Here is a 24,520-nt window from a genome sequence, read left to right as displayed (position 1 = left end):
TTGGAGCTTAGGGAAGCTAACCATGACTTGACCTGCTCCTCAAGCAGCTCACATTTACTGACACAATCAGATATTTCATATGGCATCACCAGAGCATCTTAAAACTCTCTCACTACTCCATAAGCTAAAAATGTAACTAACTGCTAAGCAGCATTAAAAAGGAATTAACATTTTTCTTTTGTAATTAAACAGTAGTGAGAACTTGGTCTCCTTCCCAAGGATAGGATTGAAGTTTCTGAGTCCATTAGTGGTTTGAAGAATGTACTGTCAGTTTTTATACCTCACAACACTTAATTTTCTTCCAAGCAATTTTAGAAGTCTTTATCAATCTCCTCGTCTTATAAAAAATGTGAAGCATCTCCGTCTTTTGTCAGTGACCGATGGAACAGTTTTCATGGAGTAATTAACTAATTATTCTAAGATTTTAACTAATAGTTAGACACAAAAAAAAACCCAGAGAAATTGGAATGTTACTTCTTTGTTCTACTCTTGAGTCTTAATCAACTCTCACCAAACACACACACGCACACATTAAAGTCACTGTTAAATTAAAACAGCTGAGCATGACAGGGCTGGGAATAAGGCTTTACTACTACTTACCTGATAGTGTAACTTAAAAAAAAAATCAAACTCTTCATCTGTAATCCATCACTGGGTCAGTATCACACAGGTTGAAATAACTGTATACTGAAACAAGCTGCTTAAAAAAAATTTAAAGTGTCAGGAAATTGTGAAAGAGAGGCCTTAGTGTACACAAACCAAAGAAATGTTTTCTGCTAGAATCACTTTCTGGCAGACTTCTTTCTACAGACTAAATTTATTTCTGAATTTACAATTTTTTTGTGTGACAAGCAACACCTACAACCCACGAATACTAGTATAATAAAGAGATACCATTAAGTACTGAGAATTAATTTAAGAAACTCCTGAAACAGTTCCCAGAACCAAATGAGGACACCATGTGTCTGTGTATTAGTTTATTTAATTCTTTATCGCCACTAAGAGCAAGTAAATTATGCTGATACAATTAATAAACATATACATTCGCTAGAGCCCCCCACAATCCCACAGAGCTAAGGGAAACATTAAGGGATGTTACAGGATTAATGCTTTCGTTCTACAATGTGGATATATGGCTTTCATACAAGTTTTAAAAAATTGAAAAGGTAACACACTGCTAGCTTACAAAATCAATATACAAACTGGAAAAAAAAAAGGAAAAGGAACAGGAAAAGAAAGTAACCCATAAGAAGATATCATATAGCACTGGTTTAATAGATATATACAGAATTAGAAATCCACTGAACATGATATTCAGGCTTTGTTATTTTGACTTTCATTTCTCCTTTCAGTTTACCACTCAAACTACAATAATTAATATGGTTTCTCTCTTACTTTTATTTTTCCATCTTATTTTACCCATTTTCCTCACTTTTTATTGGCAGAGAAAAAGATTTTTCTGCCTGCGTTTCTATGTCCGCACCTAACTGAAGCAGTTCATCCACTTTGAAGCTTTGAACAAAGCCCTTGCATGTACTTGGTGTGACAGAAGAGAACATCACTGTGATAGTAAGTCCTTTTGGCCATTTCATTGGCATGTGTTTTGCATTTCCCTTGGACACAGCTATCCTTAAACTGAAGTGCTGGCAAGTGGGAAGAAATCTAGCTCTTCATCCTACTAGTGTATCCTCAAATAATAACACAGGACAAAAAGCTCTTTCATTTCAACCACAGCCTGAAAACGTGGCAGCACCAGTCGTGAGTCACATTTAGAGTTATGCATGCACCTTTCTGGAGTTTTGCTCCCCTATGTATGAATGTATGTGTGTATATATATATATATATATATATATATGCAGTATGCAGGTGTGTATTTGGAGAGCTTCTATGTCTGATGCTGACATCTGCATTACATGGATTCTAGCTCCAAGCTGCAGCCTGTTTCTGCTTCAGGCCACCTCAGCAACCACAACACACTCTGGACTAGCACAGCCATTTCCTTCAGCTGTAAAAGTCTAGATGAACTCCGTAATTGTAATATGGGGAGTGCAATGAATGATCTAATGAGAAAAGTTAAATAATGTCTTGTTGCCAGGTAGATTAGAGTGAGGGAGTTCAATCAGCGAAATTAATTGAATTTTGCTGTGGGTAAGACAGCCCTGCAGAGGCTACCCATATTTGTAGCTTTCCATCACTGAATTCAGGGTTAAAGGCTTTGTACAGTCTTTAACTTTCAATGACCTTTGAAATGGGAATATTTCAATGAGCCTCTGTTTTTATCTCATCAGTAAATCCAGTCATTAGACATGTTTTCAGTTTTGTTGCAAGTTTTCTTTGTTATCATGGGGTTTTTTTAGGAAAGGAGTCAAATCTCTAGGTACAGGTTTTCATACACAACTCACTCAAAGCCACGTGATTTAAAGCCTAAGAGATACTTACAGAGTTCTTTAGGCATCTGGGACTCCAAGACACTCTATATTTAAATGGAAAACTACAGAAAGGACAAAAGGATTGTACAACCCCAGTAAAGAGATAATAACAGTTGATATGGTTGAATTCTCATGTTTTCCCAGATTTTTGCTCAGTTCAGAGTGATGAGGCCACAAGACAGACAGACATTTGTGAAGAGTAGCAGAAGAGGGCCACTAAGAAAATTATTAGATTTCAGCATTGTTTAGTTTTGGTTCAAAAGCAAAGTTTGATGCTGCTATGAATGGGACTACTACAACTTCTTCAAATGCAAACACGCATGGGTGGAAGAGGCTCTCTCCATGCTCTACACCTGCTCAGGCAAGTCTTTCACTATCCCTGAAGCTCCATGTACCACGATAATTTGATGGTGAAAGAGGACAGTGGTAAAGCATACAGCTTCTTGCCACCATTTCTCATTAAGGTGTTTTTCTGTTTTCTGGATTTTTTTTTATTTGAAGGAAGACACTCCTGCATCAATGTCTCTAATTTCTGAGATGATAATTTGATCATTTCTGTCCCCTGGGAAGCTTTGACAAGGTCAAGTTATGAGGAAAGTTCTACCAGGAATCCACCCTCCCAGCAAATCCAGGGACTCCCCTTGCTCGTTATCATACTTTCTTGTTCATTGTCATACAGTGATTAACAAGTTGCTACTGTGTCATTTAATTCCAGAAGGACCCAGCTGGAGGAAATTGATGGTATGGGCTTCCCGGGGCTCTTTTTGCCACAGTCCAGAGAATGGAGAACATAATCTCAAGGATGAGGAAAGATCAGCAACATCCACAGAAGTTTAACTGAGAAGTAGAGTGCCTTAGCAGAATTGACAGAAAATCTACAAATGCTGTCAAAATTATGGATAAGTGTGAGAAGGCAGGCAAGAGGTATAATCTGTCTCTGCAAAGGAGGGAATTCAGTCTCAGAGAAGTGCTGTCCTAGAGAATTAAAATGGACTGAATACCTTGAAGATACCTCACCCCCACTGTCATACTGCTTCCCCTTCTTAGTAGGATTTGGGAGACATGAAAGACTGCCATGCCATATCAAAATGGTGTACACCTCACCATTATATTGCTTTAGAAAAGTGATGAGTTTACATTGTTAATGTTGCTGCAGTTCCTAGACTGAGGGAAAATCAGGTTGTTGTCCCACCCTCAACATTGACATTAGCCTATATACTATTGTCTCCTTTTGACTTTGCCTCCACTTGAAAATTTTCTTTTGAGGCTGGAGTGGGACTTCACTTCTCTATAATACTTTACATTTGATTAGTTTTCATTAAGGCACAAATCAGGGAAAGCATAAAAATAAATGTGCCAACCAGTATTTCTGCCTTCCACACATAAGGAGCATTCAATAGAAATTTGTATAAAATGCTCCTGACTTCCTATCTGTGTCTTCTCGACCAGCTCTCCAAAGCTGCCTGTTTATACATTTTATAATTGTTATTCTTTCATTTCTTCTAACTTTTCTCCTTTGAGAAACACTTCAGCCTAGAATGTCATTATGGAATTAGAAGATGAAAATCAGTAAATTACAATTCAGTATCTACCTGCATGTACAACAAACATTTTCCCTTCCTGGAGCCTTGCCCAGAAGTTTTGCTGCATGTAACAGACTGTTAAATAGACCAGGCTGCCAAGTAATGACTCTCATTCACTATGGGCATTTCTGTCAGAAGACATGTCTAAGTCAGAAAATGTCCCAATCCTCGAATACTTTTGTAAATCAAGATTTAGACAGGCCTAACTGAAAGAAGCATTGCCTCAGCTTACTTAGAGAAAGGGAAGGGAGATATACCCGAATACATTCAGGTTTAAACTCACTGGGATCCAGAGTCTGGATGCAGATTCATCCTCAGCTGATGTTCAGCAACACACTCATCTCTTTCTAAGAGATTTGAGTGCTCAGAAAAAAGGCTGTCGTTTCAGGGATTTTTATCACCTCCCCATACTCCATTACAGCTGTAGCAAATGAAGATGTAAACCACTCCACAAGAGGGACATTCATGAAACAAATTTCTGTCCGTTAAACTAGGTAAGCAACACATCTATGCTATGTCATTTTTCATTGTAATAGGATAGCACCAAGAGGGTAAACACGTTTTTCATCTGAAGTAGCTGCTCCCGCAGCACTGTCAGACAAGTCTGCCCTCCCATAGCAGGGAGGGTAGAAGATAGGAGAAGGAGAAGTTTCAAAATGACTGAAGTAGAAACTGATCAAGATGGGTGGGAAGACGTTTTGTTCAGAATCTTGCCTTTTGCTTTCTTGATAATGTCACTAGTGAAACAAGGGCTCCTTTTAGGAACCAGGAGCCTTCTTTTAGAGCTGACCTGACTGACCTAGTCAATCTTCCTCTGTGTTCTGCCATGAATTACTTTATCACCTCCAGCATAGCTAGACTTTCCACTGAATGTTTTCCTCTGGCTTACTGGAAATTTTCTTCATTTTAAGTTTATAAACTATTAGTCCAATTGCTGTCAACAATAAGATGCCAGTATAGATCCTAACATGTGGCTGAGTCATACGTAAAAAATGTTCTCCTATTTCACACCCTTTTCTGAATTTTCTTCTGTTCCTAACATGATATTTTTTGTTGTTTCTTTATTTTCTGTAAACTCTCTCCATGAAGGCTCTAAGCCACCACAGGAACTCGACTGGCTTCTTTCAAAAACTATTAGGGATGTTCCTTTAACATGTCAGATGGGCAGTTAAATGAAACGGCCATAAGATGTCAGAGGAAACACAGGGGAATTTATTGTCTATATACGCATGGAGATGGAAATAAGAAGTCACATCTAAGGCTTGCTAAAGGACAATCAAAATGTTGGTCTCAACATCATTCCCAAATCCTGCCAGCTCCCTATGAAACATGGACTAGATTAACCAGTGTGAGACAATGGTGCAACAGTGTTTGCACTCAAAGCTGAGCCACTTTAAGTGAACTGATGCAGCATTTAGACAGACAAACCTTTGGTGAGTGAAAAAGTTTCCTTCTCCCTTTGCTTTCAACCAGACCTACCAAACCATTAGTTTAAGTCTGAGGCACAAGCACAGGTAGACCTGATTAGACCATGAACAAACCAAATAGCACCCAGAACCATCTAAATATGAGCCTTTATGATTTTAGATTTGGTCATTGCACATCCACCATGTGTGGGGGACATTTTTAACTATACCACGGACTCAGGTATGTCTAACAGCATAGTCAAAATAACAAGGATATCAACACAGACTGCAAAACACACCCAAGGAGTCTGGGAAATAATTGTGAGGCTAGTCTACCTTAAGCTATGTGCAGCCTTGGCTAGCAGGCTCAGGAGTGTTAGGGAAGAGAAGGACTTGCCTCACTGTGAGTCCAGATCAGCCATACCCTCCACGTGAGAAAAAAGAGGGCAAGCTCGACAAGTGTTACAATTTTTTTGCATAGAAAAAGGGATTGATGTTAGTAGGAAGAAAAGACTCTCTGTTTGTCTACAAGCTAATCCCAAGAGAGAAATGTGATTTACTCAGATGAACACAGCCTGCTGAAGCTTCACTGAAGTCAGTGGGTACCACGCAGGAGTACAAGAGAGACTATTCCTCTTGACCAGAAGGCAAGCCTGTAGCCTACACAAATGGCAAAGCTTATTTCTTGCTGTTGAATTTTAAGATTTAGAATTCTGAAGCAACGATTTTGAACTTAATTTGGGCACTGAAATCCCTTATGTTTCCTCTAAAAATTTGGGTCTGCTTGCTGTCAGCTTGTTAAACAACCCTTTACTGTGAGACAGACCAGTCATTTGTCAGATCTTTTTTCTACTTTGTGACTTCTCTCAGGATTCAGAATCATTTAAATTAGGTAAAACTGAGCATACTGAAAAACAGCTGGTTGTAATTTTTCTTTTTTTCCCTTGCAGACTATATAGAAAAAAAATTACAACTAATTTTATGTTGACTGAGTTTTTCCAAGATCTTTTTGCTTACATAAAAATGGAAGAAAGCAAAAGATAGTGGTTTTATATTTTTCTTCTGTTTTACTAAAAGATAAATCAAAAATAATTTCGTAATTTCATTCCTATTGGTTTCAGGTCCCACAGATTTTCTCTTTTTTGGTCAAAAATATGAGCTACCTCTGGTGGTTTCCAAACAGATTTCTCCTTTTATTTCCCACCAGACATACTATTTTTTAACCAGCTATAATTAAGATCAACAGGAATATTGCAACTGATACAAAGGGGAGCTGGGTCAGGCAGAAACACAACAATGTCAACTAGATCTTTTCTAGGGAAGGATTTTCCCCCTTCTGTCAAAATGAACAAGTAAAATACAGCATTTTTCAGCTTATATAGATGAAATGGAGGACACTACCTTCTACTAACACAGATATTCTGAAAAGTGGAAGGTTTTGTCATCATTCCACTTTGAAAAATCATTGTTAAGAAATCATGAAAAATTAGCACTCTTTTATGTTCAATTGTTGAAAGATTTTAGATTTACTGCCAGCATGCAAATTATGGTTGAGGAAAGGAGTGTTACTGGCTTTTACCTGTAGATGGTGACATTTTGGAATGAACATTAAGCACACATCCAAGAAAATCCCATACTTGTAAATAACAAAATGCCCCCATCCTTTCCTTAAGCAAATATACAGTTATGCAGATGGAATCAGATATTAAGAAACAGGCCTCAATTTTTCAGATATAAGGTCCCAATCTTAAGTATAAACGCATTCAGCCAGAGTGCAATGCTCAAACAGGGTACCACTGGCTTCAGCAGAGCTCCACACAGGCTCAGGCTCTGCTTGCATGGACCAATTACCAGATTGAGACCTATGGCAAGACTTAAGAAAAAAAAAAAAAAGTACTTTAAAAACCTCTACATTGTTCAATATACAATAGACATAATTTTCTAAATGAGTTCGGAGTCCTTTATTACAGGCCTCTAAAAATTGTTGTTAGGGTTATACATTAAAAATACTAAAGTAATAAAAAAAAGGACTTTTTTTTTGTGTTTGCTTTTTTCCTTCTATGGTACCAGTAAGCTATAAATAATTTCAGGATAAAATGCCTAGGTATAAATGAAACTGTTAACTGATCATGTTTGCTGATTTCCCTTTCTCACGTTGCCCAAGTTGACTCCATTAATCCAGCATCTTCTCTTGTTTCTTGCCTTCCTTTTTCTTCTTCTTGGATTCTGTCAAGATAACAAAAACAATAAAAAAATATTAGTGTCTAGCAGGCACTGCAATAAAATTCATTTAACAATGAAGTTCCCTTTTTTTTTTTTTTTCCATCCGCGTAAGAATTTCCATCCACATTTCCTCATTTTGCACAAAGAAAGGGAAAAGAGAAGAAAAAAGAAGAAATATAACAGGAAAGGCTGAGGCAGTAGAGAAGATGGAGAGGGAGTTGCATGTTCAGTTCAGAACCCTCCCTATCTGAGGGGCTGACCCTGTTTGGCATGCAAAGCATTGTCTCAGGAACTTGCTTGGAAAATAAGAAAACAGCAGGCATCTCCTGGAGAAACCGGGTCACAGCTCAGTGGAGAGCTGGAAGAAAGCGTTGCACACACTACTCACACATATACCCTTCCCCTGCTTCCTTTCTGTCTCATTGTTAGCCTTTGGCTTTCTCTGAATGCACGAGCAGCTCCAGAGCATGGGGAGAAAGCTCTCTTGTTTCTCCAGCTCCTCCACTGCCAACCCTTCCCCGTTCCCCCGGGACAGACACCTATGTGCACTCGGGAGGCAACGGGAGCTTGGCTGGGCTCACGGGAGCACAGCCTGTCCTGCCAGCTGAGACTGACGGGATGAGCAAAGGACTAAGGAGCACCTGCTTCTCTAACTAATCTGGAGTAAATAAGGGAATGATGGGAAGGTACCAGTGAAAATCTGTGTATTGTATCACCACCTGCAGTAAGTTTTACTGTACTCTAAGATAGTGTGGTATTCAACAGATAAGGGAAACCCACAGAGGGACCTTCGAAATTAAAACAAATTAAGAGGATTAGGTACTCTTGTGTCACACATCACCTTGTAATAGGGAAAATAACAGATCTCATGAGGAACATGAGTAAATTCTTTTTGATACCAAGACAAAACAGCACAACAGGTACCATAGAGAGATGGAAACAGCTGGTGCGAAGCATCTTTCCTGGAACCAAAACAGCAAGCAAGCAGACTCGGGTTTGCCTTAACCCAGATTTCATTAACCAAACCAAGCAAAACTACCACAGAATCATAGATTATGCTGAGTTAGAAGGGATCCAGAAGGATCACTGAGTCCAACTCTTGGCCCTGCAGAGGACCACCCAAAAAAATCACACCATGTTGCCTGAGAGGGCTGTCCAAGCACTTCTTGAATTCTGCCAATTCAGTTGCCATGAATACCACCTCTGGTTAAATAACAGCTATCACCTTGAATGAGAAGACAAGCACTTAGCTCTTAAGGTGGGCCTGTTGTTTGTGAATATGATTATTTCCCCCTCTCACTCTTTTACATAACATAGTCAGTCACAGAATCACCAGTTGTGGTAAAACCACCTTATTTCTATTAAAGCCAAGGCAACTACACCACCCTCCAGGTATAGATAGGGCCAGGTACCTCCAGAAGAAGGCAAACTTAGGCTATCATATTTCTCTGATGGTTATTTTTCCTCTTTCCTAGTGTTTCAAGCCAACATTTTTTCTTCACCTGCTATAACACAACAAAAATTGTTTTCAATAATCCTTTAGTCAAAGCAAAATAAAATACTTGTTTAGTCATATAATCTTGTCTAAAATCTCCTTCCCTTAAAAATTTTGCTTAATTTTCAAAGGGATAATAATTTAAAAGAAGAAGTTGTTTTTTTTTTTTTTTTTATTTGAAAAATAATTTTTCCCCCTGCCTTCTCATGTGTCTGTGTGTGTGTGCTTGCATGTGTGTCTGAATGTCTGTAGTCTGGAGCTATTCACAAAATCTGACACTATTTCATAACCTGTCATATGAAAAAATAATCTTTCATTAAGTTAGTACCTAACTTGCTTTCAGCTACAGCTTTTCCACCCCCTGAAAATTTCCTGTATCCCCCCTCCACCTCTTTTACCTACATCCTCCACTTCCTCTAATTCTGCCCCTCTATAAGACTGACCCTCCTGGATTCTGTATTGATTGCACATTCCCTCATACTTTTTATTCCCCACACAACACCACTTTCTCTGAAAGAAACAGTGGCATTTTATCAATCAGACCGGCACTGGAATCTGCAGAATTTCTTTAGACCCAGCACAAGCAGCAGTGCACTATGCAGACTTCAACCAGATTTACAAAGAGCAAAGGAGACATATAAATGCAGGCAGACTGCTAACAGGACTCTGCTGAAGAGTTTGTGCTGGTCATGGTAGGAATGAGGTCAGCACCAGGAGAAGATTTTGCTCTGGAGTCATAAGAATGCACCAGGTCCACGTCCTCACTTAATCTGAGGTACCAGACTGTTTATCCATTTGCACTTAATGCCTGTGGGTCCATATCTCTTCCTTTCTCAATTCTTCCCCTTTGTCTACCCCTTTGTGGTAATTTGCACATCATCCAAACTGCCAAACCCATCCACCTACAAGTGACTCTGCTTTGGGTCTCAGCAGAGTAAAGCTGTCATGTGCCAGATGGAATTCCACCCTCATTAAAAGTACGCACACCACCACAGCTTCATCTTTCAGACAGGTAATCTGGATTGATGCACAGCACATTTTCTCTGTGAAATGACATGCATGCACACAATTGTGGGAGTATTAAAAGAAAAAAAAGAAAACTGCCAAAATATTTCCCAGCCCTTAGGCTCTTTTAAAATTCCTACCACAGACATCAATACCCATGTGCTGACCCATGAAAATATTGATGTTCGTATGCTTATGCACAAGTCTTTCCACAGCTACACTCCAACTGTTTTGATTATGCTCAAGCTACAGACTATGGTCCATGGCTAATAATGTATGAAGTTGCTTTAAGATGCACTTTCCTTATGTTTTTTTATTTATCAGCCTATTTTTTGCATCTGTGGCATTCTGGCTTTTATTGGCCTCACCACTGTTCACCCTATGCTACGATTTCCACTTTTATGACATGCTATTGGGTCAGCTCACACAGCCCCACTGGGACCCACATCAACCTGATCATCCTGCCAGTGCTACCCTCCCCAGAGTAACCAGGCATGACTGGAAGGGTCACCATGCACAAAAGGCTGTAGAGTTGAGAGTACAATGCCAGTTATCTGCCAGTTCATCTGTCCCATACTCCAGCATCAGCTGTACCCATTTCCCAATTAAGTGAGGGACAGATCCCCTACATAAACTGTATCCAACAGTCCCCTTCAGTTTCCTGCTCCATACAGAAAAATGGTCAAAATTCAATTCAGGTTAGCACAGATTGGATGTTAACACCTTTAGTTCGGCCATTTCCTATCAGGCATCTTAATGGGGTCACACTAGAAATTATAGAGACCCACTAAGCAGACCACTGAGACAGCCTTTATGTTGGGGAAGCCACTAAGCTGATTCCATGTATCACTGGCTCTGAAGGGCACCATGACCCCAGCAACAGCCACCACTGAAGCAAAGGGAAGCAGGAAAAGCTGCCCAGTGAGCAGGGACTACCCTGAGCAGAACCCTGCTGTCTGCAGGAGCTTTGGGCCTTGAGCAACCTTCTTCACCTCTCCCACCCCACTGAGAGCAGCATTTCCACAGGCAGAGCCACAGAGCTGTGCACCAGCTGTCCTTTGCCTTCAGGGAATGTGTTTGCTGCAGACAAGTGCCACCAAAAATATAGAGAGACATTATGGTGAAACCACTTAATCAGATGAAACTCAGGTTCATACCAGCCCACACAGAATTTGAATCTGAATCTACTCACTGCTCTATTTGCTTTCAAGTTAGGTGGCCCAGTTGTGCCAGACACCAGTGGGAGGTATCTTTGTGAGCTATCTATGGTAGACTTCAGGGTCCAGAGAGGCAAGAGCAAAGCAAAAAGCAGGATGATAGTTCTGGATTTCAGAAGAGCAGACTTTGGTCAGTTCAGGGACCTGCTCAGCCAGGCTAAGTATCCTGGATCAGGGTGCACACAAGGAGCAAATTCCAAATGCCCATAGTCCCTGCAGTGTGCAAGAACCAAGCATCACACAGCCACTCTGCTCCCCCTGGAACCAACACACTTCCAGCAAGATAAAAAGGAAAACAGGAGCAAATTGTATCAATGCACTGGATTATCTAATCCTTCATCACCAGAACGACCCTACGAATTTTCACAAGACTTAGAATTATTCATAGGATTAAAAGCTGGCCATGGATTAGCACTGGACCCACTTTTGGTGGGCCCAAGATGACCAGTAACAAAAATTCCAGTCAGGGTCTTAGTGAGCAAAAAAGTTAATTTGATTAGCAAAACTTTCTCTATGCAATTTGGAACTGTAGCCGTCCTATTTAAACAGTCATCTTTATTCCAGAACTTCATTCTTACTATGCAAGCAGCAAATGAAAGTAATTCAGCTGAACAGGAGCCACACATCATTTGAAGCCACTCTTAATGCATAAGGCACAAAAGAAGGTAATTACATTTTAATGGAAGTCATGCTTTGTACGCCGAGATTTGCAAGCCTTTATTTTCATTTGTTCAAAAGAAGGTAACAATTCACTCATGGCACTGCTGAACTCCTGTGCATAAAACTCAAGCAGTGCCCCCAAAAGCGATATAAATATTTCAAAATAGCAAAAGCTGTGCTGATGGAAGGTTAGAGTAAAACAATCCACATCAGATGTTCAGGATACAATTTTCCCAGAGCCTAGCACTCAGTCTTACTAAGCTCAGAGATATGTTTTAGAAAGGCTGCTCTACCTCTCAATTGGAGCAAATTTTCCAAAGCATTAGGTTGCTATGGTGGTAAAGGGCATTGGTATCATGGGATGCAGGGAGCTTCTGAATTTTGGGGATGAAATGCCAGTCCCTGTGGAATGGAGAAGTCTTAACTTTCATATAATCAAGGATTTTATGCCTTGGCAAAAAAAAACCAAAAAAAACAACACCTCACCTTAAAGAGATTTCACACTCCTGTGCAGGAACAGAAACTGTATTATCTTGTGATTTCCATGACTGTAAAAACAAATATCTGGATTTTTGAAAACCCTTTAAACATGATATTTCCTTTTCTTGTAGAGGAAGAGAACTTTTCATGGCTATCTAAATCCTTTTCTTCCTTTTTTCCTGTCTTATATACAGCATTTATGTATTCCAAATGGTTTAAGAAGGAAAAACTGTATTATGATAGCAACTTTGCTCCCGAATGAATTCTTTTGAAAAGCCTCTTTGAGAAACACAGTTGTCCACTGAATGGGGGAAAAAAAGCAATAATCCACCAGCTGAACAGCAGCAGAAGGCACCTCTCCAATCAATCAATGACCCTGATGTAACTTTTATTTCATTAATAGATTACAATTGATTACAGCCCTTATATTTTAGCCTGTGCTCCTTACCAGCTTTCTCTCGTTATCTGTGTTCCTGAATTTCTTCACAGTTGTGTTCACTCCTCTCCATCAGGTTTTGTTCTGCCTCTCACTTTGTTAGTTTTGTTTTAAGTAGACTTTGATTTGTTCCCAGTTGAACACAAGACCGACTTGATTCAGACCTACAGGCTGCAGCTGCCCCATTTAAGTCAGAAAGTCATGCTGCAAAGTGTGTTAGGGAGAGGGAATAGCCAGATTTACACTTGTAACAAACAAACACTAACATATCTGACAAAGGAACAGAACCAAGTCACCACTCACAGAAAATGTGTCAATAAATTTTCTTTCTCACTGGAATTGCAAGAAGAAATAAATGTAGGGGAAAAGTAATCCAATTTGTTCTAAAATGAGCCACAAAACTCTGAAATTATCTCAGGCAGTCAAAAGCCTTTTCTGGAATCTGACATACTGATGTAAGACCTTTGAACCCTTTCCTTTAACATCCCAATTTAAACTAGGCAGGAATTACAGGGAGCTTTTATTTAAGAGATAATTTGCTGAAACCAAGGATTTTCATCAGAAAGGTTTCCCTTTGATGATTTTCTTCCTTCAAATATTTGGGAGAAAAAGTTTCAAAACTGCCTATGCACAGGCACACAAAAGACCACAAAGACACAGGCAATTTCTGACTTTGCTAGATGGCCTAATAGCCTGAAGGCAAATAACATAAAAGTTTCATCTCATTTACATCTATGTTAGCTTTTAAGATGTTAGATCTTAAGATTAAGTATTTAGAAGATTGCAATGGATTAACTTTTCAAGCCAAGCCTGTTTTGCAACCAGAGTCTGCTAAGGAATCTGGCTAACACTCTCAGCAGTTCACTTTGCTCTTCCAATTGGCTTCTCATCCACCTTGGGTACATCTGCACTGCTGCTTCTGTAGGGCAGGGACTTTCTCACTGTTCTTCACGTTCTTGTGCTCAGCACAAGAGGGACACAGTCCCAGCTGGCTCTTCAGGCCCCTCTCTGTCTATGCTGTACACAAAGTCCCTCTTAATGCCAGCAAGACAGGTGCAGGCACAGACTGATACATTCAGGGTTTACTCCCTGCATTCACATGCCTGCAGGAGACTGCTGGAAACAGAAAGCTTTAATAATCCATTGGGACTTTAGTCCTTTACACCTACACAGCAAAAAGATCACACGTGTCAAACTGATATCTGTATTGTACATAAGTATATATATATAAAATGTTATTTAGCAGAAAGTTATTTGTTGTATAATGTGAATAGAGAACCTCTTTTACGGAGTTAGCTCTTGAAAACCAGGCACATGCCCTTCTCAGCTGTGCTTTCTGCATCTGTTCCAGATGAGCTCTACCCTCAGGGCACAGGACACAGCTTGGCTTTGATCAGTGTTCTCCCCATGCTGCAGAGTCGCCTGCAAAAGTTTTGCAGTAAGCACAGATAGAAGGAAAGATAGAGAGATGGCAATGTGGAAAATGAGATGGAGGGATAAAGAAGGGGGGAGGGGGAAAGCTTAAAAAGAGAGGAAGTGAAGAAATAAGAAAGGAAAAGGACAGAACAGAAGGAACAGGGCTTTCTCTCTGTGTCACTGCTGGGAACAGCAATGAGGGTAAACATTTGATGATGGCATACCTTTCATCACAGTAAATCCCATAGTTTAAGGCATTTTCATGGCTCAAGGGCACTAATGCCAAGGAGTCTGGGCTGCTCTTACAAGCCAGGAAAGTGAGGCAATGAGCACATAACAGAATTGACACACACAAGGCTATTTAAGCTTTCACCCACAAAGGTCAGCATTAAATCCTAAAAGAAACTCCTGCAGGTACAACAGTGTTAAATGACAATTTGTCAAATCCAGTTCTTCATCTTTTGGGGCAGCATAGAAAAAGAAAAAATAATCTGAATTACAAACCAGGGGGTCATAAAAACATGGAGGTTTAGGTTTTCATGAAACATCCCAGTGTTTTTCTTTTCAAAGAAAAGAATAACACCCATTAAAGCTACAGAACAACTAAAAACTGAAAAATATTTACTTGAAAAAAAAATTTCTTCTCCCCTTCTCCTACATGCATTTCCTTCTCCCTGAATTAGGGTTGTGTCAATCGGATTGATATTATGCTACGATCTGACAAGGCATTCAAATTATTCATCCAAACAGTAAAACTTTTCAAAGGTACAAAAGCAGTCTCATGGGAAACCACAGCTCAAAGCCTTCAAGAAACATAAGGAAAAAGAAGCAGAAAAGCACAGCTTTTCTGTTAAAAGACATCCAAACTTTATTAGTTATGGGCTGCACTGGCAGCTTATAAGCAGCTTGAGGCTGATCCACACTGTAAGCACCATTGTGTTTTGTTTTTCATATTTAGCTTATTCTCATTCCCATTGAAATTGAGAAACATCATATTTCCTCCTGTCATGACAGCAAGGAGCCAAATGACAGTCATGTCTCAGAGCCTAAGGTTTCCAGTGAGTTTTACTTCACCTTGAAACACAAGCCTTGTCCTCAGACCAGCATTGGGCACTGGGAAACACAACCAAGCATTTGGCGCCCAGTCTCACCCCTCTGGACCACTGTTTCTTCTCTTGGTTTTCACATTTCCCAGTGCCTTAAGGCATAAATTATTCATGGCAAAACTGCTTCTCACAATGTTTATGCAGTGCTTAGTACAATGGCACCCTTTTTCAGCTGGGGCCTCTGGGCACTCATGCAATACAAATAATCATGATGATAGCAACAATAATAACAGCCAGCTATGCTTTTCCCACTGGGCACAAACTTCCAGTGTCCTGTCCCACAGAGCTCAGACCACTGTATTTCACTACAGGCTCCTGGTCAGTGCCAGGGCCCATTCTTCAATAAATCTGCCTCACCCTTTAGAACAAGAAAAAAACCTCCCAATTTTGCCTTTCAGGTTTTTCTTTAACTATCACAGCTTTTTCCTAATATGAGAAAATCCCTCATTTTTATAACTAATTAGTTTGAGCAGATTCTATTATTCTGCCTCCTGTAACACTAATTATTACACAAGCTGCATGCCTGCACAACTAATGAGTTATATTAAAGCTGGGGAATTCTAAAACCTACAGAGGGAGATACAGACGACTGCGAAGCCAAAACAGGAGACACCAGCATCTTTCAAACAAAGGAAAATCACAGCCCTAACAAGTCATTTCCTCTCACTCTGTGTCCCCTCCAGCTGCTTTGTAATGCTGCACAAAGGCAAAGCTGAGGGAGGGCACCCCAGAAAAAGCAATTTGTCCAACATGCAAAATGAAGTGGTCCAATTTCATCAGTGCAGCACCCAGTTTGTCTGAGGAACAAACAGCTCAGGAGAGCAAGTCACTCACACACCACTGTCAGCTCCTTGCAACACCCAGCAGTCAAGCCATCCTGCCAAAGCTGGTCAGTCTGTTCTGGCAGCACCCTGCAAGTAAGAAGTTCTCCCTACAGGTAGGAATCTGCCACTGGAGTGCTGTCTTTGGTGGCAAGAACAGAAAAAACCCTCAGGTTGTTTTCTGTTCTTGCTACCAAAGTAAAGACAGGGATACATCTCTCATTAACACAAGCCCACCTCTATGATTTGACAAGAAGCTTCCTAAGAAGGCCCAAGTTAAAACGGTGTTTAACACTGATAGGAGTCCACTGAGATTACAGACGTAAAACCAAACACCCTGATTAAAGACTGCAGTTCAGACACTCACCTTGAAGTCAATTGTCATATTCTCATAATTTTATTTGCATGATAAAAGGGCGAAGCAGCTACTAGCTAAATGCCTGGACCTGCCACTGATACTTAGTCAACCTGGGACATCATTTAGCCTTTCTGACTTTCAGTTGCTACTTTCTTTAATTAGACTTCCTGAGCTCCAAGGAGTGATAGCAGGATTAGCTAATTGCTGCCTGTAAAGATATATAGATAAAAGAAACAAGGAAGGGCAGATTATTTATACTTTACTCAGCTCTAAAGCAAAACTCTTCAAATGAAATGAAATGATTACATTTCACAACAATGAAATTTAAAAATGACAGAGTGCAGTCATTTTCTCCATCCAGTAGCATGCACACCGTGCCAAACACAGGGAATTGTACTGACACCTTGCTATGCTCTCAAATGCTAAACGTGATCTGAATTATACAGAAGACATTATGGCCATTAACAACTCAGTTAGGTCTTGCCTTCATGTGGGAAATCTTTCCAAACACTGCATGTTGGAGGGTGTGACCTTTGGTTGGCCCCCCAGTTACTAAAGACAACAGTGGTGTGAGAAGTATTAATGTTTGCCAGCCTTAGCACAGATTTTTCCTTTGTGGCAAGGACTGAGCTGAGCCATGATAAAGTAACTCATAGATGTGATATACTGTGAATTGATAAAGAGTTGGGAAGGGAGAGTTATTAAAAATAACTAAATACAGCCAGGTGAAAAAGTTATCAGGAAGGAGCATAATTCAAAAAAATGAAGGGTACATTGCAGAAGGGGCAGGCAAACTGCTTATTCTATTTAATTTTATCTTAATCAGAAGAATAAATATCTGAAAATACAACAGTTATGGGGAGAGAGAGAGAAAGAATGAGAGTGATGGAAAGAGTGTAAGAAGAATAAAGCCCATCACTGAACCCAACTCAATAAAAATAAATTCCTCCTCTCTTAGCAGTTAAAGCAAAATGTTTCCTGAATCCTGACAATACTCCATTCTTCTGCTTTCTGGCTGGCTGGAACCTGAACAAGCATCAATCAAGTCTGGGTGGGTGTGAAGGGGGCCAGATGGAGGATGTCGGAAGCGTTTCGTGCTCCTCAGCGCAAGTTGGCCATTAGAGAAGGCACTCGACAGAAGTGCCCGAGTCTGTCACATCTGTCAGGACAGTTCAGGGAGACCTTCAACATCACCAGCCTTGCAGACACTGATCAGAATATGCAATTGTATGTGCCAGAGGAGAGGTGCCCGCTTCCACTGGGGTTTTGTGGATAAAAATTATCCTTTCATCCTTTCCAGACTTCACAACATCCTTTCTCATGACCCCATTTGTGTACTAAATACACAACAAACTGTACTGCCTGTGACATCACTGTCACATTCCTGACAATCTGTCTGTCTAAAAGCACAGTATTCAAGAGAGAAGGATGTTTTCCATCCTGTGTTACCTACACTTTAACCCAGCAGCCCAAGCTCTTGTCTGCCAGTGTGAGAACATGTGAGCAAAGCTAGGGAGAAAAGAGCTTGTCAGGACACCAGGTAAAAATTAAAATTCCCAGTTCATCCTCTGCTCTCATCCTTAAATATAGTTGTAATCCATAAGACAGCTGCTCAGAAGCAAAAAGTACTGACACAGACCAGTTCCTAAGAAGAAAAATATTTATTTTTTTTATTTTCCAAAATAGTGGAGAGTGCATAAAAAGGCTTTTAGGCTTTTCTATGAATGCTAACTAACTATAAAAGAAATCCATAAGAACACTTTGGTTACCAGTTTGTGAAGAAGGCATTGATTCTCAAAGTTTATGAGTATCTCCTGCTTTAACTTAGCATAAGTTTTGTCAGAGATCATAGAAGTCCTGGAAAACCAAACTATATTTTATCAACAAATCTGTAAGATTATAAACCCTGTGATTTTTTTTTTGCAGGTATGATTTTCCTTTCTGTTAAGAATAGATCCAACTCCTATGAATAGCAGTCATTTTTGAAATTGTTAAGTGAGGGGAGGGAGACTCATCCTATCAGCACAGCTGCCATATGCTGATGGGCTGGAAAGGCAGATAAGCAACAGCAGAGCAGCATCTACACTTAAGATCAATCAATTGGCATTTTTCTGACAGAACAGAGAAGGTGAGGAGGAACTTCAGACACCATATCCCATGAAGGAAATGTGCCAGGCGAAATTTGATCCATAACTCTTCATTGGTCAGGCCTAGAAAAGATAACCTCTCTTACCTGCACAATTTCTGGGGTTCTTAAATAATCTTTTTTTTTTTAATTAGAGAAAATTTGGAGGCAAGCAATGATCAAAATTAAAATTATATTTAGCTAATTTTGTGGGTCTAATGAACAATAAAGGTAGCATTACAATGATATTTTGTTCTTTCAACACAGATCTGTAGAGGACATGCTTGGAATACTGTTCACAATCCAGTCTCTCCATAAGAAAAACTCTTTTTGCAATAATAGAAGGAATTTAGGTAAGTCCAGTAGTGAGTAATCTTATTGTGGATAAATTCTTAGACAAAGAAATACTTATGTCAGAAGCTTTAAAGGATGGCAAGTGACAAAAAATAAAAGATACATAAAAGTATCATTGATTGGAGAAGCTAAATAGGGGCTTTTACTGATTTCCTTTACAGCACGAAATCAAAAGGAAAACTGATATAAAGGAGAAGTTACAAATACAACCTAACAGAATAAAAATTTCACCTCACTGGAAAGGGGGTTAGTCATGAAAATCATGAAAACAACACTTTTTTTTGAATATACCAGTACTTTTCAGTGCAATGTTCTCAGTCAGTTCACATCTGCTTGTGGTACTCGCAGCTTGTTGCTGTCAGAGACGCGTTCATTGGTGCACCTCTTGAAGCAAAGACGAGTCAGAAAGGCAACCATTCACTGTAAAACACATTCCTGAACTGCCATGCCCCTGAGTGACTGCTCTGCTGCCACAGCACCCAAATGCCAGAAAGCCCCTGCCCTGCCAGGCAATCCCACTAGGAATGGACAGCCCTTGATCAGCATTCACAGACTGAGCTGGATACCAGTACAGACCTTTCACACTTCAGAAAATAACCTGCTGCTTTCAAATAACGCATCATGGGCTTTTTTTGTTACAGTCTTGAGGCACTGATGCAAAGTTAGGGGTGAAAAAGGACACTAACATATAACTGTAGACCATTTGAAGTGCTCAGGCTATAACCCAGGTCTTCTCATTTCCAAAGAAGGAAATCCATTAAGATTCTAGCTACAGACTGAATGCAGTTTCAATCTTTTCCTTTATCTTAGTTGTGGGTTTGGACTTACTTCCAACCTGTAATTTTCTTCACCTCAGGAAGAAAACAAATACTCTCATTCCAGCCAACACACCAGCACTCCGATTTTTAACTCTGAAATAAAGTTCAGTGGGGCAAAACTTTTCACGCAGTACTAATCTGCTTGACCTAATTTCTTCCTCCAGTTCCTCCTCCTGGTGCCAACACACTGTCCAGCGTAGCCCCTGTGTAGTTGTACCCACAGATCTGCAATATGGACTCAGCTCTGAGCCCAGGCAGGCGCTGTCTGTGTGACTCCCATGCCTGCTGCTCCCACTAATGCCAACAGCAGAGGAGTGAGCAGGTGGCATGCAGGAAGATGCCGTGAGATTTCCAGTGCAGATCAGGAAAGCAGAACTGCCCACATTTATTATGATTAAAAACCTACATTTGTACCTATTTCTCTCTTTGCATTCCTTCAAATCAAATAAAGTCAGGTTTCATAATTAAGTCAAACCCCATAACTAGTTGCTGCAGTCAGTCCCAACGCAATTTTCAGTCTCAGCTATAACTCACTCCTAGCCTCTAGAATCATTTGAAGTTGACTCCAATCCAGCAATTTCTCAAGCTCTGCCTTTAAAACTATAACTTGAAAATGAGCCTGTAGCATCCAAGAGCACTGCTCTCACAAAACAATGCTGCATCAATGCTCTGCTTTGTCCTCATCTCCCCCTGTTCTGACACCCATTGACAGAATGTAGATCTATGAGTCAGTGGAAGCAGGGCAAGGCAGAGGCTCGAGGGGCACAGGCCTTCTGGCAGCACAATAGGAAACCTCATTCAGTAAACTCCCAAAGGCTACTTAGACATGGAAACTTACTGGAAAAAAAGAAAACAACAAAAACCCACAGGGAAAAAAAAAAAAAAACCACCAAAAAACTCCCAAACCTTGACAACATAAAAAAGTCCTGCCCCCCAAACTACTAAATAATAAAATCACACATTTCAAAGCCCTTCCCATCCAATCACTTCAATCCCTAAATGATGTTTATTGTCACCAGTTCAACCAACTCAGGTAGTCTCTGAAAATCTAGTTTGTGGGAGTTGGCCAAGCTGAAGCAACTATAAACCTAAGGCCATGGGACATCCCTTTGTAGCTGTGGCGAGTAGTAAAGGTTCATGGGAGTTTGAATGTCAACGAGGTGGTTCCATATAAGGTTATGTTTTTGTGACTGGTCAGTTATGCTGTACAAATATGGTTATGTTCCCAGTTCAAGTTTCTGATTGGACCCTTACCCTCAGACCTAGCCTGTATATTTTCATGTTTTCCTCAGTTCCAGGTCTTCAGCTGGTTACCCCCACGGAGTTCTCCTGGGTACTGTGCATGGTTTTGTGGCACCATCCCTATTTTCTTTTATCCATTATTAAAGTGTTCTTTTTCTAGTGCCAACCATCTCCTAGTTACAGCTAGTTACAGCTAGTTCCTAGCTGGAACTTGGCTGCTCCACAGCCTGTCACTGTCTGCACAGGTTCTAGACTCTGATAACTCCACGGATGATGTGCAAGGAAAACCAGTACATGGATGGATGCATGCATGCATACATGCACACACAAATTGCCTGCAACTTCTCTGGTTGCTCAAGCAGAGCAGGCCACCTGCAGGTACTCCTCTGATCAATGGTGCCCCACACCCCGCAGTTTGAGTATTGCTTGTCCCAGGTGCACCTGTCACACCTAATAACATTTATTTGTATTGTTATCTGAGTATTCAGAGCCTGGAACGTGTCAAACCCTGCTGGTTTTAAGTAAACAAATGTCAGGGTAGTACAGCTTTTATAATCTACTTAAAACACATTATTTTTGTATCTCAAACAGGATCTCACAGTTTTAGCTCCCACTATAAATCATCCTATACACATAACACCTGCTACTCCAACAAAAGAGTACATTAAAAGGTTTAATTGATTAGAAAGAAAATAAGTTTTTCTAAGGGCCACCTGGAAACACAAATGCAGGGTATATGTTTTCTGTGTACCAGGAATTATACTGCCAGTCACACTTAAATAAGACATATACATTCTGTACTATTCTTCCTGATATGTTTGAATAAAGAATAAAAAGAGCCCCAAGAGTGCACAATATTTTCATATTTCAGTGTACAGTGAGAAGAATATCCTTTCAATGCTATTTGTCCAGAAGGAAAGCAGTCCTTTTTTCAACTAGCCATTATTTAATGCCAAACAAAACCAATATAAAAGATGCCTTTATGAAGGGATATTTTTTCATGTTATTATCATTATTATTCTGTTCCCATCAACACGTGACTTATGAAAAGAATCTTTACTCTGGAAGTCTAGTTTTGTAAGCAAACTGGTAACAGTACAGCTGGTCTAAAGTTAAATTGGAGAGCTAATCTTCAGCTTACTTTTCAAGTGTGAGACAGCCTTGACTGTGCAGCTCAGGAATATTCCCTGCCTGAGCACTGACAGACAGGAGCAGTGTAGAGCTGAAGAAAGGCCATGAAAATGCAATATCCTGTACAGCTGAGCTCCCACTGAAGCATGCAGGACATCACAAACCTGGTGATTCAAATGAACTATCACGCAGCTTTCAGCAAATGGAATTTACCTTGAGGTTTGGGTTTGGTAAGCTTCCCACAGGGCTTTGAGATTGTGACAGTCTTCTGGCAGTCAGCGTTATGAAGGGCTCTCTTTAGGTTCCCGGTCCGAGTCTTCAAGGCCGTGTTCAAGTCACATTCTCCCCAGGCCTGGAACTGGTATTTGCACTCCGCTGCAGCAAGGAAAAAAAAAGGCAGAATTTAAAATACAATGACTGAGTGCAAAACCAAAAATGTTGTGAGTCTAATAGGATATCACAGGCAGTTGGTGCTTACAGACAAAAAGATGTGCAACTGAAGAAAAGAATCCCAAGAAAACTTTAAAGATTATTTGCAGTGGTAATTGCAGTTCCCCCCCCCCCGCTCCCAGCTTTAAAATTTAATCCTCTTGCTTTTGCATGGGTATTTCAATTTTTTGCATATAAAGGAAATACATTCAGTTGTGAACATGAACAGAAAAAAAAAAAAAGCAACAACAGTTTGAAATGTCATTTACATTCTATATGGCTGTTTCTCCATTTGTGCAATGCCAGAGGTTTACAAATAAAGCTTAACTTGTTTCTAGAAGACTTGTGCACCCATGAACTTCTCAAGTCTGAAACTGCAGCACTGATTGTGTTGGTCACAACAACTTCAAAATCATGCAGGCTTATTATTAGAAAAAAGGCAAGGCTTGCAAGAGTAATCAAATTTGAGTTTTGGAGAGATACCTTGTCAAGGACAAATCTGACATATCTTCCTGAACTGTTACATACAGACCTTCTGAACTGAATGATAAAAATGAAGTACACTGGTCTTCACTCCCTCCTTCCACTGCCCACACGGGTAGCCAGCCCCCCACCCTCCACATCACACATTGCAAAGCCTGCGACAGCCATCACAGAGGTTCACAGCTGTGAACTTGCACTGCTGCCCTAAACAGGGCTGAACACCACAGAGAGCAGATTTCAGCAAGCAGGAAGGCAGAGTTTGTAATAAGTAGGTTATAGGGACTCTCTGCAGAGGAGCTCTGGGGGAGCTGCCTTCTGACTCCTTGCACATTCTACCTCCAATGAACCTGAAATACAGGACTAACGCCATCACCAAGACATCTGCACCACTAAGCAGAAAATACAGCCTTCCTGCTCCATACTCAAATTAAAAACCAAAGTAAATCCCTTAAGAAAACGATGCTGACCTCCAAATTGCTTCTTCCAGTTGCAGGGAATCTTACACTTCTGCGTCTTGGTGGTTTGTTTGCACTCAGCTCCGGTGCGAGTGCCCTCACGTGTGCCCAGGCCGCAGTCTCCACTGGTGGGCACGCAGACACTCCACTGCCATTCCCCACAGTCAGACTTCTTTGCTTTTTTCTCTGCATGAAGACAAGGAACCAAGCAAGAGAAGAAGTGGTCAGTACCCAGAGCCTACAGAGAAGTTGCCTAAACTTAGCCAAAGCCACAGCAACTGGAAGGGTGAGTAAGGAAGACATTCATAACACAATTGCCTGAAAAGCAAAAGGTCTGACATCCTCTTCACAATTTTGCAGAGACAAGTCAGCACCTTTGAGTCCAAAGCAGGATGATCATTCAAACTCAGTCCCACTGCTGTGTTTACTAGTCCATTCTCAAGTGGATTCTCATCTTCAGAAATCAAAAAATCCCACAGGGATCACTGACCAAAACATGCAGGAGGGCTCTCACTCAGAAAGGACACTCCTCTGTCTCCAGTAGCTGGTGGTTTGCAAATATCCTCAGTTCCCGATGAAGCACTATACACTAAACAATGAGAAATGTATGTGCTGACATCGTGTATCAGAGGATTTGAGCACCTCCAGGAAGCAGCTGTGGGATGCAAACTTTTGATTGCTATACTATGTCACATTTTTAATCAGAATATGAACAAAACCTCAAAGGCAAAGGAGCTACATGGAGAAGTGTATTCAAAGTGTTGTTAATTAAGGTGGGTTTGCTGCTCAGGGAAAAAGAAAGGATCATGATTTTATTTAGATCCTTAAACCCAAGTCTTATGACAAAA

The 24,520-nt window shown here is 40.4% G+C and overlaps 1 protein-coding gene across 1 annotated transcript in view; it reads right to left on the bottom strand.

Moving 5' to 3' along the window:
• Positions 1-964: 964 nt before the first annotated feature.
• Positions 965-24,520, bottom strand: part of PTN (pleiotrophin) — a 75,791-nt gene continuing 52,235 nt past the window's right edge. The window contains exons 3-5 of the mRNA XM_063395598.1: positions 23,685-23,858; positions 22,519-22,680; positions 965-7,644 (exon numbers count right to left, since the gene is read on the bottom strand). Coding sequence (XP_063251668.1) covers positions 7,592-7,644; positions 22,519-22,680; positions 23,685-23,858 — 389 coding nt within the window. The 3' untranslated portion in view covers positions 965-7,591. The remainder of the gene's footprint in view (positions 7,645-22,518; positions 22,681-23,684; positions 23,859-24,520) is intronic.

This window comes from Prinia subflava, chromosome 4 (assembly GCF_021018805.1).
Source record: "Prinia subflava isolate CZ2003 ecotype Zambia chromosome 4, Cam_Psub_1.2, whole genome shotgun sequence".
Taxonomy (NCBI): domain Eukaryota; kingdom Metazoa; phylum Chordata; class Aves; order Passeriformes; family Cisticolidae; genus Prinia; species Prinia subflava.
Note: the sequence above shows the minus strand (reverse complement) of the source record. Positions and strands in the feature narration are given on the sequence as shown.